We start from the raw sequence: 20,012 nt of genomic DNA, 5'->3' as shown, positions 1-20,012 counted from the left end.
ACCAAGGTTCTACCCCCATGGTTCTCAAGATTCTTCTACCTTGTGGTTTCCTTAGGGTAGAAGATATCTGCTCATTAACCTCCTTGGGAAGAAACAATCAGCAGGTACACACTTAGGAAGGAATCTCCTGACTGTGAGAAGTGCCAGGCATTGGAATATCAGACAGTGAGGACTGCACCTTGGAGTGTGGAGCATTGCCCTGGGTGTATAAGCAGGGACAGTGTTAGCCCTCAGCAAAGGCAGTCACCCCTCATTGAAATTCACACATAACCCAAAGCTCTAGACTGTGAGTCAGTGTTCTCCTTTCTATCATGTAGGTCTGGGGTATTGAACTTAGGTCACTGGGCTTGGCTGCAAGCACCTTTACCTGCTGAGCCATCTCACCAACCCATGGAGTTGTTTTTTTTTTTTTTTTTTTTTTTTTTTTTTAACAAGTGGCTTAGAGGTTGCCCAGCAATGGAATTCTTAAAAACATTCCTATCCAAAGTGATAGGAATCAGAATCATGAAGGAACTCTCACTAGAACAGATTGAGAACTAAATCTGAAAATGCTATGGGTGCGTCATAAGAAAAGCCTAAGTGGTTGACAAGTGACTCCCTCTACTCTGTCATTGTAGGGCATCTCCCTACTCCAACCACTGCTCCACCCAGCAGGAGTTCCATCAACTTAAAGCATAGGCTGGAAGTCTTCTTCGATTCATAGTTCCCTTGCTCTAAGACTGGGAATTACAGCATCATGCACACTCTGCAAGGCCATGATCAAAACAGGCTGCCAGGACCTTCTATGACAGTCTTGGAGTAGGAATGGTGATGTCAAACCATAGCAGCAACTGCTGTTTCTAAAAACAAACAAAAACGAAAAACCCCAAACAAACAAACCACTATGCAAACTTGTTCAGGGCTCAGGCTTTGGTGGACCCAAAGGTGGGAACCCAAGATGGAGAAGCAGTATTGAGAGACGTCAGTCAGGAGCCAGGCAGAGTGGGCCAGAATAAGAAGAGGTGGGAGACATCCAATCACAATGTATGTACAATTTCCAATGGTTCTGCACACTGGATGCCAGAGCAGACCAAAAATCCCAGGTGTAGGGGCTGGAGAGATGGCTCAGTGGTTAAGAGAGCTGGGCTGCTCTTGCAGAGGGCCCAGATTCAGTTTCCAGCACCAACATTTGTGCCTCACAACCATCTGTGACTCCAGTGCCAGGGGATCCGATGTCCTCTTCTGGTCTCCCCGGGTATACATGTGCTACACAGACACACATGCAGGTAAAACACCCAAACACATTTCTTTTAAAAAAAATTCCAGCTCCTACTTCCCTCACTTCCTGAGCTTTGGTCTCTTTGCTAATAGACAATATTAGAGACAGACTCATGCTCCTCCTTGTCAGTTAATAATAAAACTCTTTTCAAAAGTCATAGCCAAAGTGTTGGCTTCTATGTGTCAGACCGAGAGCCCTGGTGGGTGATTATGCATTTGTAATTTCTAAAGGCCTACTTACCTAGACCCTGGGAAGCAACAGGCAGACTTGAGTAGCATCCATATTTGAAACTAAAATCCTGCAGTTCAGGAATCTTAGCTGGAACTTGGTAATGGTGCCGAAATTCAGTGTCCAGAGGTCGGGGAAGTAACTCTTTCCAGTTCATGGCAATGGGAATCCTTTTCATGGTCCTCTTAGCTGGGGTGAGAAGGGAAGACAATGATTACCCCTTGTGAACTGTTTCCAAGTGGCTTGTCACTGCATCTTGCTTTGGCCAGTAGCTTCCAACTCACAGTTAAAAGTGACTCTTCTCGAGTTTAGAGGTATAGTCTGTGTACTCCGTGAGTTCTTCAACCAAGGAACTATTTCCTCTCTCGGACATGGCAGCATATGCCTGACTGGCCACTGTGGTTGTTTTGTTGCTGTTTGTTTTTTTTTTTTTTTTTTTTTTTTTTACTCTTTGCTCTTTTGGGGGGCCTGCCATCCAGCTCCCAAATAAATACATGGATTCTTATTCTTAATTATGAATGCCAAGCCTTAGCTTGGCTTGTTTCTAGCCAGCTTTTCTTAACTTAAATTATCCCATCTAGCTTTTGCCTCTGGGTTGTTACCTTTCTATATGCCTTTCTTTACTTCTTACTCCGTGGCTTCTGTGTAGCTAGGTGGCTGGCCCCTGGAGTCAGTCTTCCTCTCCTCCTTTCAATCCTAGATTTCTCTCTCCCCAGACTTCTCCTCCTATTTATCCTCTCTGCCTGTCAGCCCCTCCTATCCTTTTTCCTGCCTAGCTATTGGCCATTCAGCTCTTTATTAGACCAATCAGGTATTTTAGACAGGCAAAGCAACACAGCTTCACAGAGTTAAACAAATTAGGCATAAAAGACATCTGTGACTCCAGTGCCAGAGGATCCCATGCCCTCTTCTGGTCTCCTCAGGCACACATGTGCTACACAGACACACATGCAGGTAAAACACCCATACACATTAAAAAAAAAAAGTTCCAGCTCCTACTTCCCCTCACCTCTTCGCATCATTAAACAAATGTTCCACAGCATAGGCAAATGTAACACATCTTCAACTAATACTCCACAGCAGACCGGAAGTAGTTTTTGAATGGCTAGACACTCAGCAGGCTGCTGGGAACAAAAACCAGCAGTGACCCTGCTGGGGGCTTCCTAGGCCTTTGTGAGCCAAACCAGAGGAAGAGGTTTGGGGTTTTGTCAGAGTTGCCATGTGAAGCAGGGTACTCAATTCAATCTGAATGCCATAAACAGTGGATACTTTTATTCTTTGTGTGATTATGTGCAAGTATTCGTTATCTGCTGTAGATCACAACTCAGATTTAACTGGACAGTCTGTTGCTTTTACTTGTTGAAACTGGCAGCCCTAGATGGAGTGGAAGATGTCATCCCACTACCAGGAAAGAGTTAAAAGTTTGTCCCTTCCCGAAAGAAGGTTGAGAGGCACCATTGTCATTAGTGGACAATTTAACATTATTATTTCTTCAAAACATTTCCACTAAAATCCTCCATAGTACGGATTCATTCTTCCTCAGTCACATGTATGGATTGTCTGGGTTCATGCTACTTGGCCCCTTCAGGCCTTTCTCAGAGGGAAGGTTGTGTATACAAAGCAACCTCACCAACTCAGAAACTCTCATTCTCTTTAAAGTTCCACGGTCAGCCTCCCTCCTGGATTTCTTTTCTGTTGGTAACTGTGACATCATTACCAATCAGTCATGCTACCCCCATCACCAAAATGCTGGCTCCCGTTAAGATGAACACAATTTCTGGCGCATTCCGGTTCCATGGTATAATGTTGATCACATCTGTTTTACATGCAGAAGGTCCTAGGTTCAAGTCCCAGTGGAACCATGATCAAAAAAAAAAAAAAAAAGTGTTTCTAGGCCAGGTGTGAGTCCAGCCTGGTCTATACAGTGACTTATAGGCTAGCTAGGGTTACTGTGAGATCTCATCTCAAAATCAAAACTAAATAAGGATCTGCAGAAAGGCACAATCTAAAAGTAAATATAGAAGAACATTCAAAATCATTAGCCCCAGAAACACATGAACCAGAAACAAGGAATTAATTTGCTGTCTTCATTCGCTGTTCTAATTCATCAAAGCCAACTTCTCCAAGCCTGAATGTGAGAACAACCACTTTTTAACCCCACCCACCCCTCTTCATTCACTGTAATTCCTCAGTGAACACGACATGGTTTCTCTGCTTCAGAATCTTAAAGTATTAAAGAAACTAAGTGCACTACAGTATCATTATGTGGTGGATTCTGTAAAAGTTGTTATAACAGAAGCACACACATGCACATGAGGGAGGGAGAGAGAGAGAGAGAGAGAGAGAGAGAGAGAGAGAGAGAGAGAGAGAGAGAGAGAGAGAGTTCCAAAGTTTAGAATCAAAGAGGCTTCCAGGACAGAAAAGGAGCCAAAACCTAGACTTAGATGGCAGATCAAAAGGGAAGCGTTGCTGAGGAGGGAAGCGGTGGAGACAGCAGGCTGCATCAGGGGTCTGGCGAATCTGTGGAGCAGGCAGTTGAGTGACCTCTCCATGAGTGTGGGGGTCACTGGGGAGAACAGCAGAGAGGGGGAAAGGACCAGAAGACACAAATCACAGCCACATCGATTGAGGCATTAGCTTTCCTTTTGAGAGCAAAAGAAGTCCCCAAAGAGATTTAAGCCAGGGCTGACATCGACTTGTTCATCAATGAACCTACAGTGACATACCAAGGACGAGAGGTAAGTAAGAGGCCATCCAAAGAGAGATGCTGGCACCGAGAACTGAGTAAGAGGCACGAGGGAGTCTTGAATGGAGTTTGCCTGCACAGGGGAGGGGGTGGGTGGGGGGGGGCACCATGATTGGCCTACTGTGAACAGACTAGAAATGCACACCTTTCATAAAGAACACAGATCTGAATGTTCTTCTATGGCCCTGGTGTCTGTCTACACATAGCACTGTCTACCCACCTGGCTCCAAAACAGTGTTTTTTCACACGTTCTATCATTCAGCAAGTATTTCCTAAACTCCTTCTAGCTACCAAGCCCTCTTCTGGCCATGAGTGAACAAAGGCCCCTGAAGAAGGATCTACAGCCAAATATGTAAGATTAAAACAACAACAACAAAAACCACGATTAGAGGGGCTGGGAAGACGGCTCAGTTGTTAAGAGTTCTTACTGTTCTTGCAGAAGTCTTGATTCCTAGCACCATGTCAAACCACTCACAACCGCCTGTAATGCCAGCTTTGGGATCCAACATCTCTAGCCTCTAAGGACACCAAGGTCTTTAGCAGATGTAGCTCCTGTATCTAAGGACATCAGGCCTTTAGCAGATGTAGCTCCTGTATCTAAGGACATCAGGCCTTTAGCAGATGTAGCTCCTATATCTGGGACCTATAGCCTCCAGCACCATGAACCAAACTATGATTTATAAATTACTCATTGTGTTAGCCAGTCATCCTAACTGTGACCCAATCCCTAATGACAACAATTTGCATGAGAAAAGATTTATTTGGGGCCACAGTTTCAGAGATTTTGGGTTATGGTCAAGCTGGCTCCATTGTTGCTGCGTCTTGGTGGAGAGGACATGGTGGAGCCAAGATTCTCACCCCTAAGCAGCCAGGAAACAGAGAGAGATGAAGAAGGGTACAGACAAGATCTGCCTTTCCCAGGTCCATCCCCATCAACCCTATTTCAATTACCTCTCAAAATAGTGCCACCTGCTGGAGACTGAGCCTTCAACGCATGAGCTGTGCAGATAGGCATATTCAACAATGCTCAGACAGCAGTATTCTGCTACAGCAGAAAACACAGACATCCCCCCTTTTAAGAAAAAGGAACTAGCATAAAACCACTTTATTGTAACGAACTCGTAGATAAAAACATCACACAGATGGATTGGTGTAGCGACTCAAAAACTCACCCTGTCTCAAGACATTTTCATAGCTCACAGTTTATTCTCTGCAAAGCCAAGTCAAAGAGCCTGTGTACTTAGGACTTGGAAGAAGATTCGTGGAAGAATGGATTGGGAAAAGAGGGAGGCTACCAAAAGACTGCACACCAGCCTGAAAGACCTCAAACATTTCCCCCCTGGCAGTCCAGCCTCGTTCTGGGAATCCCAGCAGTCCCATACTTAGCCCTCTAGTTCTACAAATAACCTCGTCAAAAACACACCCAGTCACTCATTTAAAGTATCGGCCAGCTAAAAAGGCATGGCTCTACATGGATAATTCCTCATCACCCATTGGGACTGAGGAGTGTCTGTTTTTCTTTTTTTCTTTTTCACTGTCCCTTCTTTCTTCTCTTCTCATCTTTCCCATTTCCCTTCTTTCTTTTCTCTTTGCTTTGTGCATTGAGACAGGGCCTTATTATGTCAAGCTGACCTTGAATTCCAAGTCCTCTTCCTTTGCTTCCAAAGCATTCACCACAATTCCTGGCTAATGGGAGTCTTTTCAGGCCTCTAGACTCCACTGGGATAGATGTGCATAGCAACATACATTTATTTATTTGCTTGTTTGCATTGTAGTGCTAAGGATCAAAAATGCTACCACTGAGCCATATTCCAGCCACCTACCCTTCTTGCAAAGTACACCTTTCTATAATTGACTTGCCTTGTTTGTAAAAGTTCTTGTGCCACACTAGCTTGGGAGTTCCTGAAAGAGAAAGACTACCTCCATGCCACTTACCACCACTGTGGCAGCACCCAGGCATACACGAAGGGAAAGGAGGAATACTTGCTTACCTTCAGCCACATCCACAAAGTCCCTCTTGGTCTGCGAAACAAACTGATTTGCTATCGCTGCCCGGACTATCTCTTCCTGGGTCGGAAGGGTTACCGAAGGGAGGGGTTTGATTGCTTTGTCTTTAGGGAGTGTCCACTGAAAGGAATCCTGTCAATGCAAGCACGGTTTTAGTAAAAAAAGGCTCACTTCCTGGAGTCTAGAATACACATGTGTGTCTTATTCTTTGGAACCCTTTAATCTGCAACCACACTGCAGCTGCCTATACAGAGAGTATGGTGAGAGGGCCTGGGAGTTACAAACCATAACACAAACGCTGACTTGGCTGCTTTTCTTGCTGTGACGAATACCTGACAAAAGCAACTTGAGGAAGGATGGATTTATTTAGGTCATGGTTTGAAGGTTATAATTCATTGTGGTGGAGAGTGCAAGGTAGCAAGAAAAGGATGTGGAAGGTGTTGCACCCCTTAGTTGGGAAGGTAGAGGCAGACAAATATCCAAGCTCAGCTTCCTCTCCACCCCACCCCTTTTTGTTCAATAGAGGACCAGAACCACCAGGGATGGCAACACTCATATTCAGGGTGTGTCTCTCCTCTGTTAAATCTCTCTGCAAACTCCAAGACACACAGGGTGGGATGTCTCTGAGGCAATTCTAAAGCCAGTCAAGTTAACAATGAAGATTCAACCATCACAGATAGCCTCTGTGTGCTTGCTTTGACCTTTGACAATGACAACAGAAGACTATCAGCTTCGTGTGCTGAGAGCAGAACTCCTGTATGGACAATATGCATGCTAGTCTGGTCCTGGTGACACATTTGTAAGGAGCAGAGATAGTGTCTGCTGTCCCTTTGAGAATCTTAGGGAAAAGCCTTCCTCCCTATAGAGCCATAGCACTGCCGCACGTTGCTGGGGGATTTAAGGAGGGAGACACTCTCCACCTCCAAAGAGAGCCTGGGACTGTGTACATGCTGAAGTTGCCTCCTGTCTCTCCTCCAATCTTCCTCTCTCTTGACTTTGTGTTACAGTTAATCTTCATTGTCAGCTTGATTGGATTCTAAACCATTAAAGAGATGGAAGAGCAGCTTTCTATGTGTCCACGAGGACAGTTACAGAGAGAATTACTGAGGGGTAAGACCCAATCTGAAGGTGATAGTACTACCTCATGGGCCAGGGGCCATAACCACTCCTTCTGTCCTGATGTTCTGCTCAAATACAGCCAGGAAACATGGGCTGGACCATGAAAGGCTAAACCAATTAAGTTACCCTTTTTCCTTAGGTTGGCCCTGCCTGCTGCTTCATAACAGTGACACAAAAGTGTTTCCCAGCTCCCTCAGAAAACAGCATCACCAGCCAGAGAGCTCCGAGGTCCACCACACCAGGCCCGAAGCAGCGCACTCGTACTTACAGCTGATGTGGTGGGAAATGGCTACAGCGGAAGAACTTCGAGGTGTTCCCAGCAGGGTCCAAGGCCAGCACACTCCAACAGTTCTCATTTCTGTCTTGAAACGTCAGTTTCTCCCTTCCTGCTGGGTGGTTGCCACCATCCAAAGGAGGCCAGTTCGCCTCTCCTGCCTTACAAAGGATGCCCTGTCTCCATCTCCCTTCCCCCTCTAGCAAGAAAAGTGCTTTTCAGAATTACATCAAAATTCTGCAAGATAGCTGGGTATTGGTGGCACATGCCTTTAAGCCCAGCACTCAGGAGGCAGAGACAGGTGGATCTCTGTGAGTTCAAGGCCAGCCTGGTCTCCAGAGCGAGTGCCAGGATAGGCTCCAAAGCTACACACAGAGAAACCCTGTCTCGAAAAACAAACAAGCAAAATTCTGCAAGACAGTTGTGTGTGCCTGTGCTTTGCAGTACCCTTTCGTTCCTCTGTGATTTATCTGCTGCAGAGAAGAATTACAAACATAAAGTATGTGTTGAAGATGCCACAGGCTGTACAGGTTCCCTATCTGGATTTTGGTGATTGCATACTCATTGTGTTATTTAGCAACTGTCTATCCCCAGGACATGGACGGAAGGCAGAGTCCTCAGAATAGACTATCAGTGATGTTTGGCAAGACAGAATGAACCACATGATATATGTTGTTTTTCTCTGTGTAATGGTAGCAGCTGTTGAGACTCAGTGATTAATAGTGTCCACAGTCAGGCGCTAATACTCATTGGTTGAAAGCACAAAGGGCAGTCTGACAAACCAGCTCTCACTGACTGAAAGCACATGAATCTGACACACCAGCTCTTGTTGGCTGAGAACACTCAGAGTGCCATGAAAACACCTATTAATGGTCTTTAATAGAGAGCTGGAGAGGTGGCTCAGCAGTTAAGAGCAATGGCTGCTCATCCAGAGGACCCAGGTTCGATTCCCAGAACCCACATGACTGTTTACAAACATTTGTAACTCCAGTTCCCAGGGATCTAATGCCTGCTTTTGGGTTCCATTGGTACCAGACACACCATGGTGCACAGATGTACATACAGGCAAAATATCTATACACACAAAAAACATTTGAAGTCTTTAGTAGTACAATAGATACAGGGAAATTTTATGTCTATATATGGGTATACATTTTCAATAAATATAACAAATTATTTTAATTGTTTAAGATTTATTTATTTAGGCTAGGTAGGGTGGCACACATCTTTAATCTTGGTAGCGCTCAGCAGGCAGAGTCAGGCAGTCTCTGAGTTCAAGGCCAGCCTGGTCTATAGAATGAGTTCCAGGACAGCCAGGGCTACACAGAGAAAGTCTGCTTGGGAGGGAGATGGCACTAGTGGGGGAGATTTTTTTTTTTTATTTCCTGTGCATGAGTGTTTGCCAGTGTGTATATATGTACACATCTGCTACTTCAGAGGCCAGAGAAAGTGTCAGGTCTCCTGGAACTAGAATCATGAATGGTTGTGAGCTGTCATGCGGCTTCTGGAACTGAGTTTGGACCCTCTGCAAGAGCATCAAGTGCTCTTAATGGCTGAGCCAAAGGAAGCCAAGAGGAAACAAATGACATGTGTCATGGTGTATGTTCTTCTGATTCTCAAGTGTACATCTCCAACTCATCTACAAGCTGGACAGGCTTCCAACCAGTGTGCCATCCCACCTCTTCCTGTCCTTTCACTGCCACACAGAATCCTTCCAGCCCATTTTTCAGCATCAGCATCACATGTACAAGTCAGAAATGTGTTCCTCTCTTCTCTCTTAGTCATCACCATCATCCACTCTACTACCATGTCATCTAAAGGATGCCTCTAGATGTTTCCAACCCAGGTGGCAGTCTGGGTAATGAGACTCTTTGTAACAGAGCCTTTTGTGATGAGAGAACAGATGTCGCCAAGAAAACCCAAGGGGAGGATCAGTTACCTTCATCCACTGGGGAAGGGAGGATATAGCTCTTTGGGTTGAGCCTTGAAGAAATGGAGGGGGGCTCCCTTTGGACAGGAGAGGGAATTCTAAGGAGAAGGAAGCAACAACGATAAAGAGCTGGAAGGATTGAGTGTCCAAAACATGATTCTAACCACAAGTACTCTCGTGTTCATACAATACTATGCACAATAACTGAAAGACAGGATCAACCCAAAGACAGATCACTGGATAAATAGATAAATCTGGCACACATATGCAGTGTTATTCAGCTGTAGAAGGTACTGGTGCTGCTATAAGATGGGGAACTCAGAAAGTAGTACTATGTTGAAGAAATCAGACACAAAAACCACACTCTATGTATCTAGAATAGGTAATCCATAGGGCTCAAAAGTGGATGGGGGAGGGGTCAGAGAGAGGGCTGTGGTTAAAAGAACTTGCTGATCTTGCACAGGACCTGGGTTTAATTCCCAGCCCACACATGCAGGCTTGCAACCATCTGTAACTCCACTTTCCAGGACATCTGGTGTTCTCTTTTGACCTCCGCAGGTACCAGGCATGGACATGATACACATACATGAAGGCAAAACACACATACACATAACATAAATTAATCTTTTTTTAAGAGTATATTGGTGGGTGCCAGGGTAAGGGAACAGGGAATGAAGAATGGTGGTTTAATGGGCATGGTGTATCCTTCAGGAATGGAAAAAAAAAATGCTTTACAAGCTAGCCATGGTAGGCGCACAGCAACATGGATTACTAAACATGGCTGAATTGTTCCCATTGTAGTGACTAATTTTGTATTACATGAATATCATTTCAGTTTTTTGTTTTGTTTTGTTTTGTTGTTTTTCCAGACAGGGTTTCTCTGTAGTTTCGGAGCCTGTACCAGAACTCACTTTGTAGATCAGACTGGCCTCCAACTCACAGAGATCTGCCTGCCTCCACCTCCTGAGTGCTGGGATTAAAGGCGTGCACCACCACCTCCTGGCTCATTTTAGTTTTTAAAATCTCTAAACTCTAGGGATTAGAAATAGGGGAACATGAAACTCTAAAGGCAGTGCAAGGAGGAGCGTGACTGTGGCCACTGCAGACAGATGAACTGTCTTTGGAAGGCTCTTACAGGCTCAAGACAGTGTTAAATGAGTAGCTGTTGTCTTACTTGAGCAAGATGAGCCTTATGGGTCCTTAGTCCTCTTGAAGTCCCACTTTTTATCATATTTTCTTTAGAATACTCCTTCCAACAATACTCCTCATTATAAAGTGTCTGGTTCAGAATAGGATCGCTAAGCGAGTAGGTATAGCCTAATCTTCTGACGCTCTTCGGACTACAAAAACAAGAAGTAGAGATTAGAGTAAGGTTGTTGTCTTGGTGTCCTTTCCTGTTACGTGACAAAATCCTCTGACAAAAACCCAGGGGAGGAAGTGTTTCTTCTGCCCTACAGCTCAAGAGCACACTCCACCATGGCAGGAGATCAAGGTGGCAGGGCCTTGAAGCAGCCAACCACATAGCAACCAGCAGTCAGAAATCAGACAGCAAGGGATGCTCAGCTCCCTTCCTCCACAAACATAGTCCAGGATCTCAGCCAGGGAATCGTGCCACCCACAGTGGGCGAACCTTCCCACCTCAATCAGTGCAACCAATATAATCCCCTTACAGGCATTCCCCTAGACCTGTTTCCCAGGTGATGCTAGGTTTTATCACCATGTCAACATTAATCATCGAAGAGACTAAGTGCCACATTCCCCAATGATATGAACGTCAAATTATTGTATGTGTTTTGCAAGTTTTTTTTTTTTTTTTAAGATTTGCTGGCTTAAGACTTGCCAGATATTTGATTTTCAAATTCTCTTAATAAAATCAATTTTCTAAAAGGGAAAGACATATGAATTGGGATATTGTTACCTTTTAAACATTTCTATTAATTTTTTTATACCTATGGGTTTTTTTGCCTGCCTGTACGTGCACATATGGCACCTGAAAAGACCAGCAGAGGGCACAAGATCCCCTAGAACCTGAGTTACAGATGGTTGTGAGCCACCATACAGGTGCTGGGAACTGAAGCCTGGTGCTCTGGAAGAGCAACCAGTGCTATAACTTCTGAGCCATGTCTCCAGCCCTGGATATTCTTCTCCAGTGTGCAAGTCCCCAGTGAAATGTGTATTGCCAACACTGTAACTCAAAGCTCAAAAAGAGGTCACCAAATATTATCAGATATTACCACCAAATGGTGCCATCTCCAAATATCACCCCCTCATGATATTATCATGAGCTATTACCACCAGACACTGTGTGTGCCTAGACATTTACACCAATACCCACTAAGTATTATTATTTTTGGCAGAATACAAAATAAGAATCAACTGAATTCTTTAGATTATGGAATTACAGGAAATGCATGAAAGGGAGAGGAAAGCAAACATTGGGGCAACCCTGGTCAGAAAGCCTTCAAAGAAAGTCTGCTTGTCACTCAGGCTCCAGGATTGCCCAGGGCTTATCTTCTGTGGCAGGTGTTTCTATAGGGTAAAGGATGGCACTGGAGCTTGGGTATCACAGACTTAGTTGAATGCCACACAGGGCCAGCCTGGCTGAATGACGTCTGGATCCCTGTCTCCTAACAGCTCTAAAATGTTCATCAGGCTTTGGCTCGGGAGGCTTCTAAGGAGACAGAAGAGCATGCAGGGTACTTTAAATGGCTCTCCCCGTCAAATTTTTAAAGATAAGCATTTTTGGTTTTCAACTTAAAAAAAAAAAAAAAAAAACCTGGGAAATGTCATTAGCTGGGGAGGAAGAAGAGACTGAGCACAGGAAGCTGCACAAGCTGCTGCTGCTGACGGCTTTAAATATAACTAGGCTTTTCTGGGCCATCATACTTTTCAAGATTACTGCACGAAACTGGTTCATAAGAATCGTGTGCTATGTGACATTTTTCAGGGTTTGTGTTCGTCACTCAGCAAGGTATTTCAACCTTATTTTTAATCCAATCATAGTTTGAAATATTCACTGCAATGTAGCCAATCATTTTGTGTTATAAATCAATGAAGTTGTTTCTGATCCAGAGAGAGAGAGACAGACAGGCAGGCAGGTAGACAAACAGCCTGGCCTCAAACCAGCCATCTTTCTGGGCCTCCTCAGTGCTGGGATCCCAGGCATGAGCCATTTTGTCTGGCTAGCTGACTTTTAAATGAAGTTGTTATTTATTCTCAGAAGTTTAGCATAGTGTTCTATATAATAACATTCTTAACTAGGGAATATCACCTATTTGTTTGTTTTGAGACAGGGTCCCATTATGTAGCCCTGGCCAGCCTGGCACTCACAATGTAGACCAGGCTGGCCTTGAACTCACAGAGATTAAAGGTGTGTGACACCACATCCAGCCCATGTTGTTTTCCCTGATACTCCTCAGTTTATGGAAAACTTACATGCTTTGTTTCATTGTTTGACTATATAGTTAATCATATAAGACATATATTGTTTTATACTTCCCTTGTCTACTTTTAATAATCTTCCCTAAAAATGCATTCCATAATTTTTCAATATTCTTCTTAATACTCCTTAAAATGTATATTAACATTTATGTGAACAATAAGTATAGATAGATTTCATCTTGACATGAAATAATATAGTTATGCATCCTTAGCAATAAAAATGATTGTACCAAGTACACAGATGCCATAAACTGTACAAGCTAAAATTTTGGTTCCAAGATTAAGACAAAAATGTATTTAAAATCTGTGATAGTTGAAAACCTCTCTAAAAAATTCTACCGGGGGCTGAAGTGATAGGAGCACTGGTCACCATGGTTAGCGCACTGGCTGCTCTTGCAGAGGACCTGGGTTCAATTCCCAGCAACAATGTGGCACTTACAACCATCTGTAACTCCGGTCCCAGGCGGATCCAAAGCCCTCTTCTGGCCCCCTCAAGCATCATCAGGCATGCATGTGATACACAGACATATATGCAGGCAAAGCATCCAAACACATAAAATAAATTTAGAAAAATTTCAAATCTGCCCAAAACCATTTGTTGAAATTCCTGTTTCTGGTTTCCAAATCCGTCTTGAGTTAGATTAACATTTTAAAAGTAAAGTCAGAGTGGAAGAACAATAGGTATAATTCAGTCGCTGTTTGATTCTCTGGAACTGTTTATTTCTCAGACTTTGACAACAGGGATTAACTCAGTAAATGGAAGACAGGCCATGTTATTTGCTTTTAATAGAATGGAATGGGTTCCCCCACGAAGGCATCAACAGATCAGTCGTTAACAGTCTCCTTGTGACTTCTGGCATCTAAATGACACCCTGACACTGGATCTCCCTCTCTTACAATATGCTCATTTATAGATGGAGACCTTCCTGGGCACCAGCATCCCTACATTGGAAAAAAGCAAAAGTAGAAGGAGGCTGGAGCCAGGTGTCCTATCACCCTAAAAACAAAACAGGCAGCTGAATGCATAAACTCATTTATCTCATTGACATGTAGTTCCTCTAAAATGACTTTAATTTACTATTAACTTCATATATAATCTAAAAATCATTTCATAAATAATATATTATTATTAACTTCATATTGCTTAAAGCAATTATGTGCTTAAAAGAACTGTGATAACTCAATAATATTTAAAACTTTTCAATTAATATACTCAGTTACAAAGAAGTATAATAGGGTGATCAATAAATTGCTTTCACAACCTACATGTTCTTCCGCTGGAGAACGGATAATGAAAATGTGGTACATATACACTAGGGACTACTAGGCAGCTGTTAAGAAAAATGAAATAATGAACTTTGCAGGTACATGGGTGGAACTAGAAAAGATCATATTGGGTGAGGTAACTGACCCCAAGACAAACATTGCCTGTTTTCTCTCTCTCTCTCTCTCTCTCTCTCTCTGTGGTTCCTAACTCCAGATCTTCATACACAAGTATACGTCTCAGTTGTCATCAGAAAAACATCTGCAAGCAGACAGAGACCATTACAGAAAACCGTCACCTATCAAAATGCAAAGAGCAAGTGACTGTGTGGTACCCCACCCCAGCTGAAGCATCTTCAACACAACCCTGCACCTAAGGGATAACTGTGGCAGAGGGAGTGGAAAGATTGTAAGAGCCAAAGAAACAGCGAGTTTGCGGTGACTTTGTGTCTCACAGAAACGTCAATGAAGCTACAGTCACGAAGTCTCACCAACACGGCTGCCTAAGCAAGAACTGAACGTGGATGACACCAATAGACATGCTAACATGGAAAAGAAATCTTACAGGGCCTCAGCCCTATACAAAGGACTACAGACAGCTAAGGATCACTGAGGATGGGAGAAATAGTCTTCCCCAAGGAAGAGAACACCAATTAGTTATCCAGTGCCAAGTGGTCAGCTATGAAATCATATACATACAAGCAACATTATATGGACTAAGCAGGTTGTATTTTATAATTAGAAAAATATATGTATAGCTTCCCTTTCCGCCGACTCATCACAGACCAGGTGAGTGACCCCCTGCTTTTACCCAACTCCTGTCCTAAGCGCCATTCACCCAGATCCCTCCAGGCTTGTCCCTGCTTGGAACAGACACGCCCAGACAGGGAGGAGCTCCCTGAATCTGGGTACAGGCCACTCTTCCTTCCCTTTCCGCTGACTCATCACAGACCAGGTGAGTGACCCCCTGCTTTTACCCAACTCCTGTCCTAAGCGCCATTCACCCAGATCCCTCCAGGCTTGTCCCTGCTTGAAATAGACACACCCAGGCAGGGAGGAGCTCCCTGAATCTGGGTACAGGCCACTCTTCCGTTCCCGGCGACCCATCCGCCAGGAGGTGAGTGATCCACCGCTCTTACCCAACTCCCTATCAAAGCCACATCCATCCCGATCTCCCCGGGCCTGCTCCTGCTTGGGGTAGACCTGCCCAGGCAGTGAGGAACCCCCAGAGCCTGGAAACACCCCACTCTTACTTCCTGTCCCGCCCACACACACCGGATCCCTATGGAGGCCTAACTCCTTCAGAGTGAGGAGACTACGAGGAGAGGCAAGACCATCCAGAGCTTCAGACATTGAATTCCTGGCCCACACACACTACAGCATAATAAGAGGAGATAGAGAGATCCTACCTGCACTCACTGGAAAAAGATATGGGAAGAAGACAGAATAAGAACTCGCTCAACAACAGAAAGACCAATATGACACCACCAGAATCTAGGGACTCCACTCCAGCAAGACCTGAAAAGCCCAACATAGTGCATGAAGAAGAGATGGACCTCAAAAATTATCTCAGCAAGATGATAGAGACCTTCAAAGAGGAAACAAGAAAATCCCTTAAAGAAATAGAAGAAAAAGCAAGCAAAAAATTACACGAAATGGAGGAAAAGACAAACCAAAAAATTCAAGAAATAAACAAATCTCTTAAAGAAGCTAAAGAAACCCAAGATAAAACAACCAAACAAGTGAAGGAAGCTCTTGAAACAGTTCAAAGCATGAAAGCTGAATTAGACACAATAAAGAAAACACAGAATGAGGCGATGCTGGAAATGGAAAGACTGGAAAAACGATCAAGATCTAAAGACGTGAGTATAACTAATAGAATCCAAGAGACAGAAGAGAGAATCTCGGCTATTGAAGACTCGCTAGAGGATATATATTCATCAACCAAAGAAAACCTCAAGTCCAAAAAATCCCTAACACAAAATATCCAGGAAATATGGGACACCGTGAAAAGACCAAACCTAAGAATAATAGGTGTAGAAGAAGGTGAAGAAACACTGCTCAAAGGTACAGAAAACATATTCAACAAAATCATAGAAGAAAACTTCCCCAACCTACAGAAAGATATGCCTATGAAAGTACAAGAAGCTTATAGGACACCAAACAGACTGGACCACAAAAAGAAGTCCCCCCAACACATAATAATCAAAACTCCAAATCTACAGAATAAAGAGAAAATATTAAGAGCTGCAAAGGAAAAAGGCCAAGTAACATATAAAGGCAAACCAATTAGAATCACACCCGACTTCTCAATGGAAACTCTGAAAGCCAGAAGGTCTTGGATAGATACCCTACAAGCACTAAGGGAGCATGGATGTCAACCCAGACTACTGTACCCAGCAAAACTTTCAATCATTATAGATAGAGAAAACAAGATATTCCATGACAAAAACAGATTTAAACAATACATATCCACAAATCCAGCACTACAGAAGGTTCTGGAAGGAAAACTCCAACCCAAGGAACATAACTACATGCACAAAAACACAGGCAATAGATAATCTAATTTTGCCAAACACAAAAAGAAGCAGGAGGGCAAAATCCACACACAATGACACCACCAACAATAAATCCAAAACAAACAAGAACCAATGAACAATGAACATTAATATCCCTAAATGTCAATGGTCTTAACTTACCCATAAAAAGATATAGGCTAACAGAATGGATATGAAGACAGAATCCATACTTCTGCTGTTTACAAGAAACACACCTCAACTTCAAAGACAGGTGATACCTCAGAGTAAAAGGATGGGAAAAGATTTTCCAATCAAATGGCCTCAAGAAACAAGCCGGTGTAGCAATCCTAATATCTAACAAATTGGACTTTAAACTAAAATCAATCAAAAGAGATGAAGAAGGGCATTTCATACTCATCACAGGAAAAGTCCATCAAGATGAAATCTCAATCCTGAACATCTATGCTCCAAATACGAAGGCACCCACATTTGTGAAAGAAACATTACTAAAGCTCAAACCACACATAAAACCACACACACTTATAGTAGGAGACTTCAACACCCCCCTTACACCACTAGACAGGACCACCAGACAGAAACTTAACAAAGAAACAAAGGATCTGAAAGAAGTTATGACCCAACTGGAGTTAATGGATATCTACAGAGCATTCCATCCACACTCAAAAGAATATACCTTCTTCTCAGCACCACATGGTACCTTCTCTAAAATTGACCACATAGTAGGCAACAAAGCAAACCTCCATAGTTACAAAAGAATTGAAATAACCCCCTGTATCTTATCAGACCACCATGCATTACAGCTAGAATTCAGCAACAATACAAATGGCAGAAAACCTGCAAACTTTTGGAAAATGAATAACACCCATTTGCACCATTCCTGGGTTGAGGAAGAAATAAAAAAACAAATTAAAGACTTCCTAGAATCTAATGAGAATGCAGACACAACATACCCAAACTTATGGGACACTCTGAAAGCAGTGCTAAGAGGGAAGTTCATAGCACTAAGTGCCCACATGAAGAAACTAGAGAAAAGTCACATTAGAGAACTGACAGAACAACTGAAAGCACTAGAGCAAAAAGAAGCAAACTCACCAAGGAGGAGTAGACCCAGGAAATAATCAACCTGAGAGTTGAAATCAATAAAGTAGAAACTAGGAAAACATTACAAAGAATCAAGGAAACAAAGAGTTGGTTCTTTGAGAAGATCAACAAGATAGACAAACCTCTAGCCAAACTAACCAAAAGGCAGAGAGAGCACGCTAATTAACAAAATCAGAAACGAAAAGGGGGATATAACAATGGACACTGTGGAAATCCAGAGAATCTTTAGGTCATACTTTGAAAATCTGTACTCCACAAAATTCGAAAATCTAACGGAAATGGACAGTTTCCTGGATAAATATCACTTACCAAAATTAAACCAAGATCAGACAAACAGTTTAAATTGACCCATAACCCCTAATGAAATAGAAGCAGTCATCAAAAGCCTCCCAACCAAAAAAAGCCCAGGGCCAGATGGCTTCACTGCAGAATTCTACCAGAAATTCAAACAAGAGCTGATACCAGTACTCCTCAAACTGTTCTGCACAATAGAAGCAGATGGGATATTGCCAAACTCTTTCTACAAGGCTACAATCACTTTGATACCCAAGCCACACAAAGATAAGACTAAGAAAGAGAACTACAGACAGATATCCCTCATGAACATCGATGCTAAAATACTCAATAAAATATTGGCTAATCGAATCCAAGAACATATCAGAAAAATCATCCACCACGATCAAGTAGGCTTCATCCCAGGGATGCAAGGATGGTTCAACATACGAAAAACCATCAATGTAATCCACCATATAAACAAACTGAAAAAGAAAAACCACATGATCATCTCACTAGATGCTGAAAAAGCCTTTGACAAAATCCAACATCCCTTCATGATAAAGACCTTGGAGAGAACAGGAATAACAGGAACATATCTAAACATGATAAACGCGATATACACCAAACCAATAGCCAACATCAAACTAAATGGAGAGAAACTCGAAGCGTTTCCTCTAAAATCAGGAACAAGACAAGGCTGTCCACTCTCTCCATACCTCTTCAATATTGTACTTGAAGTTCTAGCTAGAGCATTAAGACAAGAACAGGGGATCAAAGGGATACAAATTGGAAAGGACAAAGTCAAACTTTCACTATTTGCAGATGACATGATAGTCTACATTAGTGACCCGAAAAACTCTACCAGGAAACTCCTACAGCTGATAAACACCTTCAGCAAGGTAGCAGGATACAAAATTAACTCAAAAAAATCTGTAGCCCTACTGTATACAGATGATAAACTCAATGAGAAAGAAATCATGGAAACATCACCTTTCACAATATCCACAAGCAACATAAAATATCTGGGGGTAACACTAACCAAAAAAGTGAAAGACCTGTACAATAAGAACTTTGAGACTTTAAAGAAAGAAATTAAAGAAGATACCAGAAAGTGGAAAGATCTCCCATGCTCTTGGATAGGCAGAATTAACATAGTAAAAATGGCAATCCTACCAAAAGCAATCTACAGATTCAACGCAATCCCATCAAAATCCCAACAGTTTTTCACAGACATTGAAAGAACAATACTCAACTTTATATGGAAAAATAAAAAACCCAGGATAGCCAAAACAACTCTTTACAATAAAAGATCTTCTGGAGGCATCACCATCCCTGACTTCAAGCTCTACTATAGAGCCATAGTTCTGAAAACAGCTTGGTATTGGCACAATAATAGACAGATAGACCAAAGGAATCGAATTGAAGATCCAGATATTAACCCACGCACCTATGAACACCTTATTTTTGACAAAGGTGCTAAATCCATACAATGGAAAAAAGATAGCATCTTCAACAAATGGTGCTGGCACAATTGGATTCGGACATGCAGAAAATTGCAGATTGATCCATACCTGTCACCATGCACGAAACTTAAGTGCAAATGGATCAAAGATCTCTCCATAAATCCAGCCACACTGAATCTTCTAGAAGAGAAAGTGGGAATAACCCTTGAACAAATTGGCACAGGAGAACGATTCCTGAACATCACGCCAGAAGCACAGACACTGAGGTCTGCAATCAATAAATGGGACCTCCTGAAACTGAGAAGCTTCTGTAAGGCAAAGGACACAGTCAGTAAAACAAAACGACAACCCATAGAATGGGAAAAG

At 42.8% G+C, this 20,012-nt stretch overlaps 1 protein-coding gene and 1 non-coding gene across 6 annotated transcripts in view; one reads left to right on the top strand and one right to left on the bottom strand.

Moving 5' to 3' along the window:
- The window catches only part of Tex26 (testis expressed 26), a 41,987-nt gene that overhangs the window by 9,342 nt on the left and 12,633 nt on the right, over positions 1-20,012 (bottom strand). For all 5 annotated transcript variants that reach the window (XM_027413732.2, XM_027413730.2, XM_027413733.2 and 2 more), the window contains 3 exons: positions 10,737-10,902; positions 6,224-6,371; positions 1,499-1,675 (listed from right to left, as the gene is read on the bottom strand). In XM_027413732.2, the coding sequence (XP_027269533.1) occupies positions 1,499-1,675; positions 6,224-6,371; positions 10,737-10,902 (491 nt within the window). The remainder of the gene's footprint in view (positions 1-1,498; positions 1,676-6,223; positions 6,372-10,736; positions 10,903-20,012) is intronic.
- Positions 3,276-3,348, top strand: Trnav-uac. The gene has a single exon. It is a non-coding gene; the product is annotated as a tRNA-Val (tRNA).

This window comes from Cricetulus griseus, chromosome 4 (assembly GCF_003668045.3).
Source record: "Cricetulus griseus strain 17A/GY chromosome 4, alternate assembly CriGri-PICRH-1.0, whole genome shotgun sequence".
Classification (NCBI taxonomy): Eukaryota; Metazoa; Chordata; class Mammalia; order Rodentia; family Cricetidae; genus Cricetulus; species Cricetulus griseus.
The sequence above is the reverse complement of the archived record's forward strand: the minus strand, read 5'-3'. Positions and strand labels throughout refer to the sequence as shown.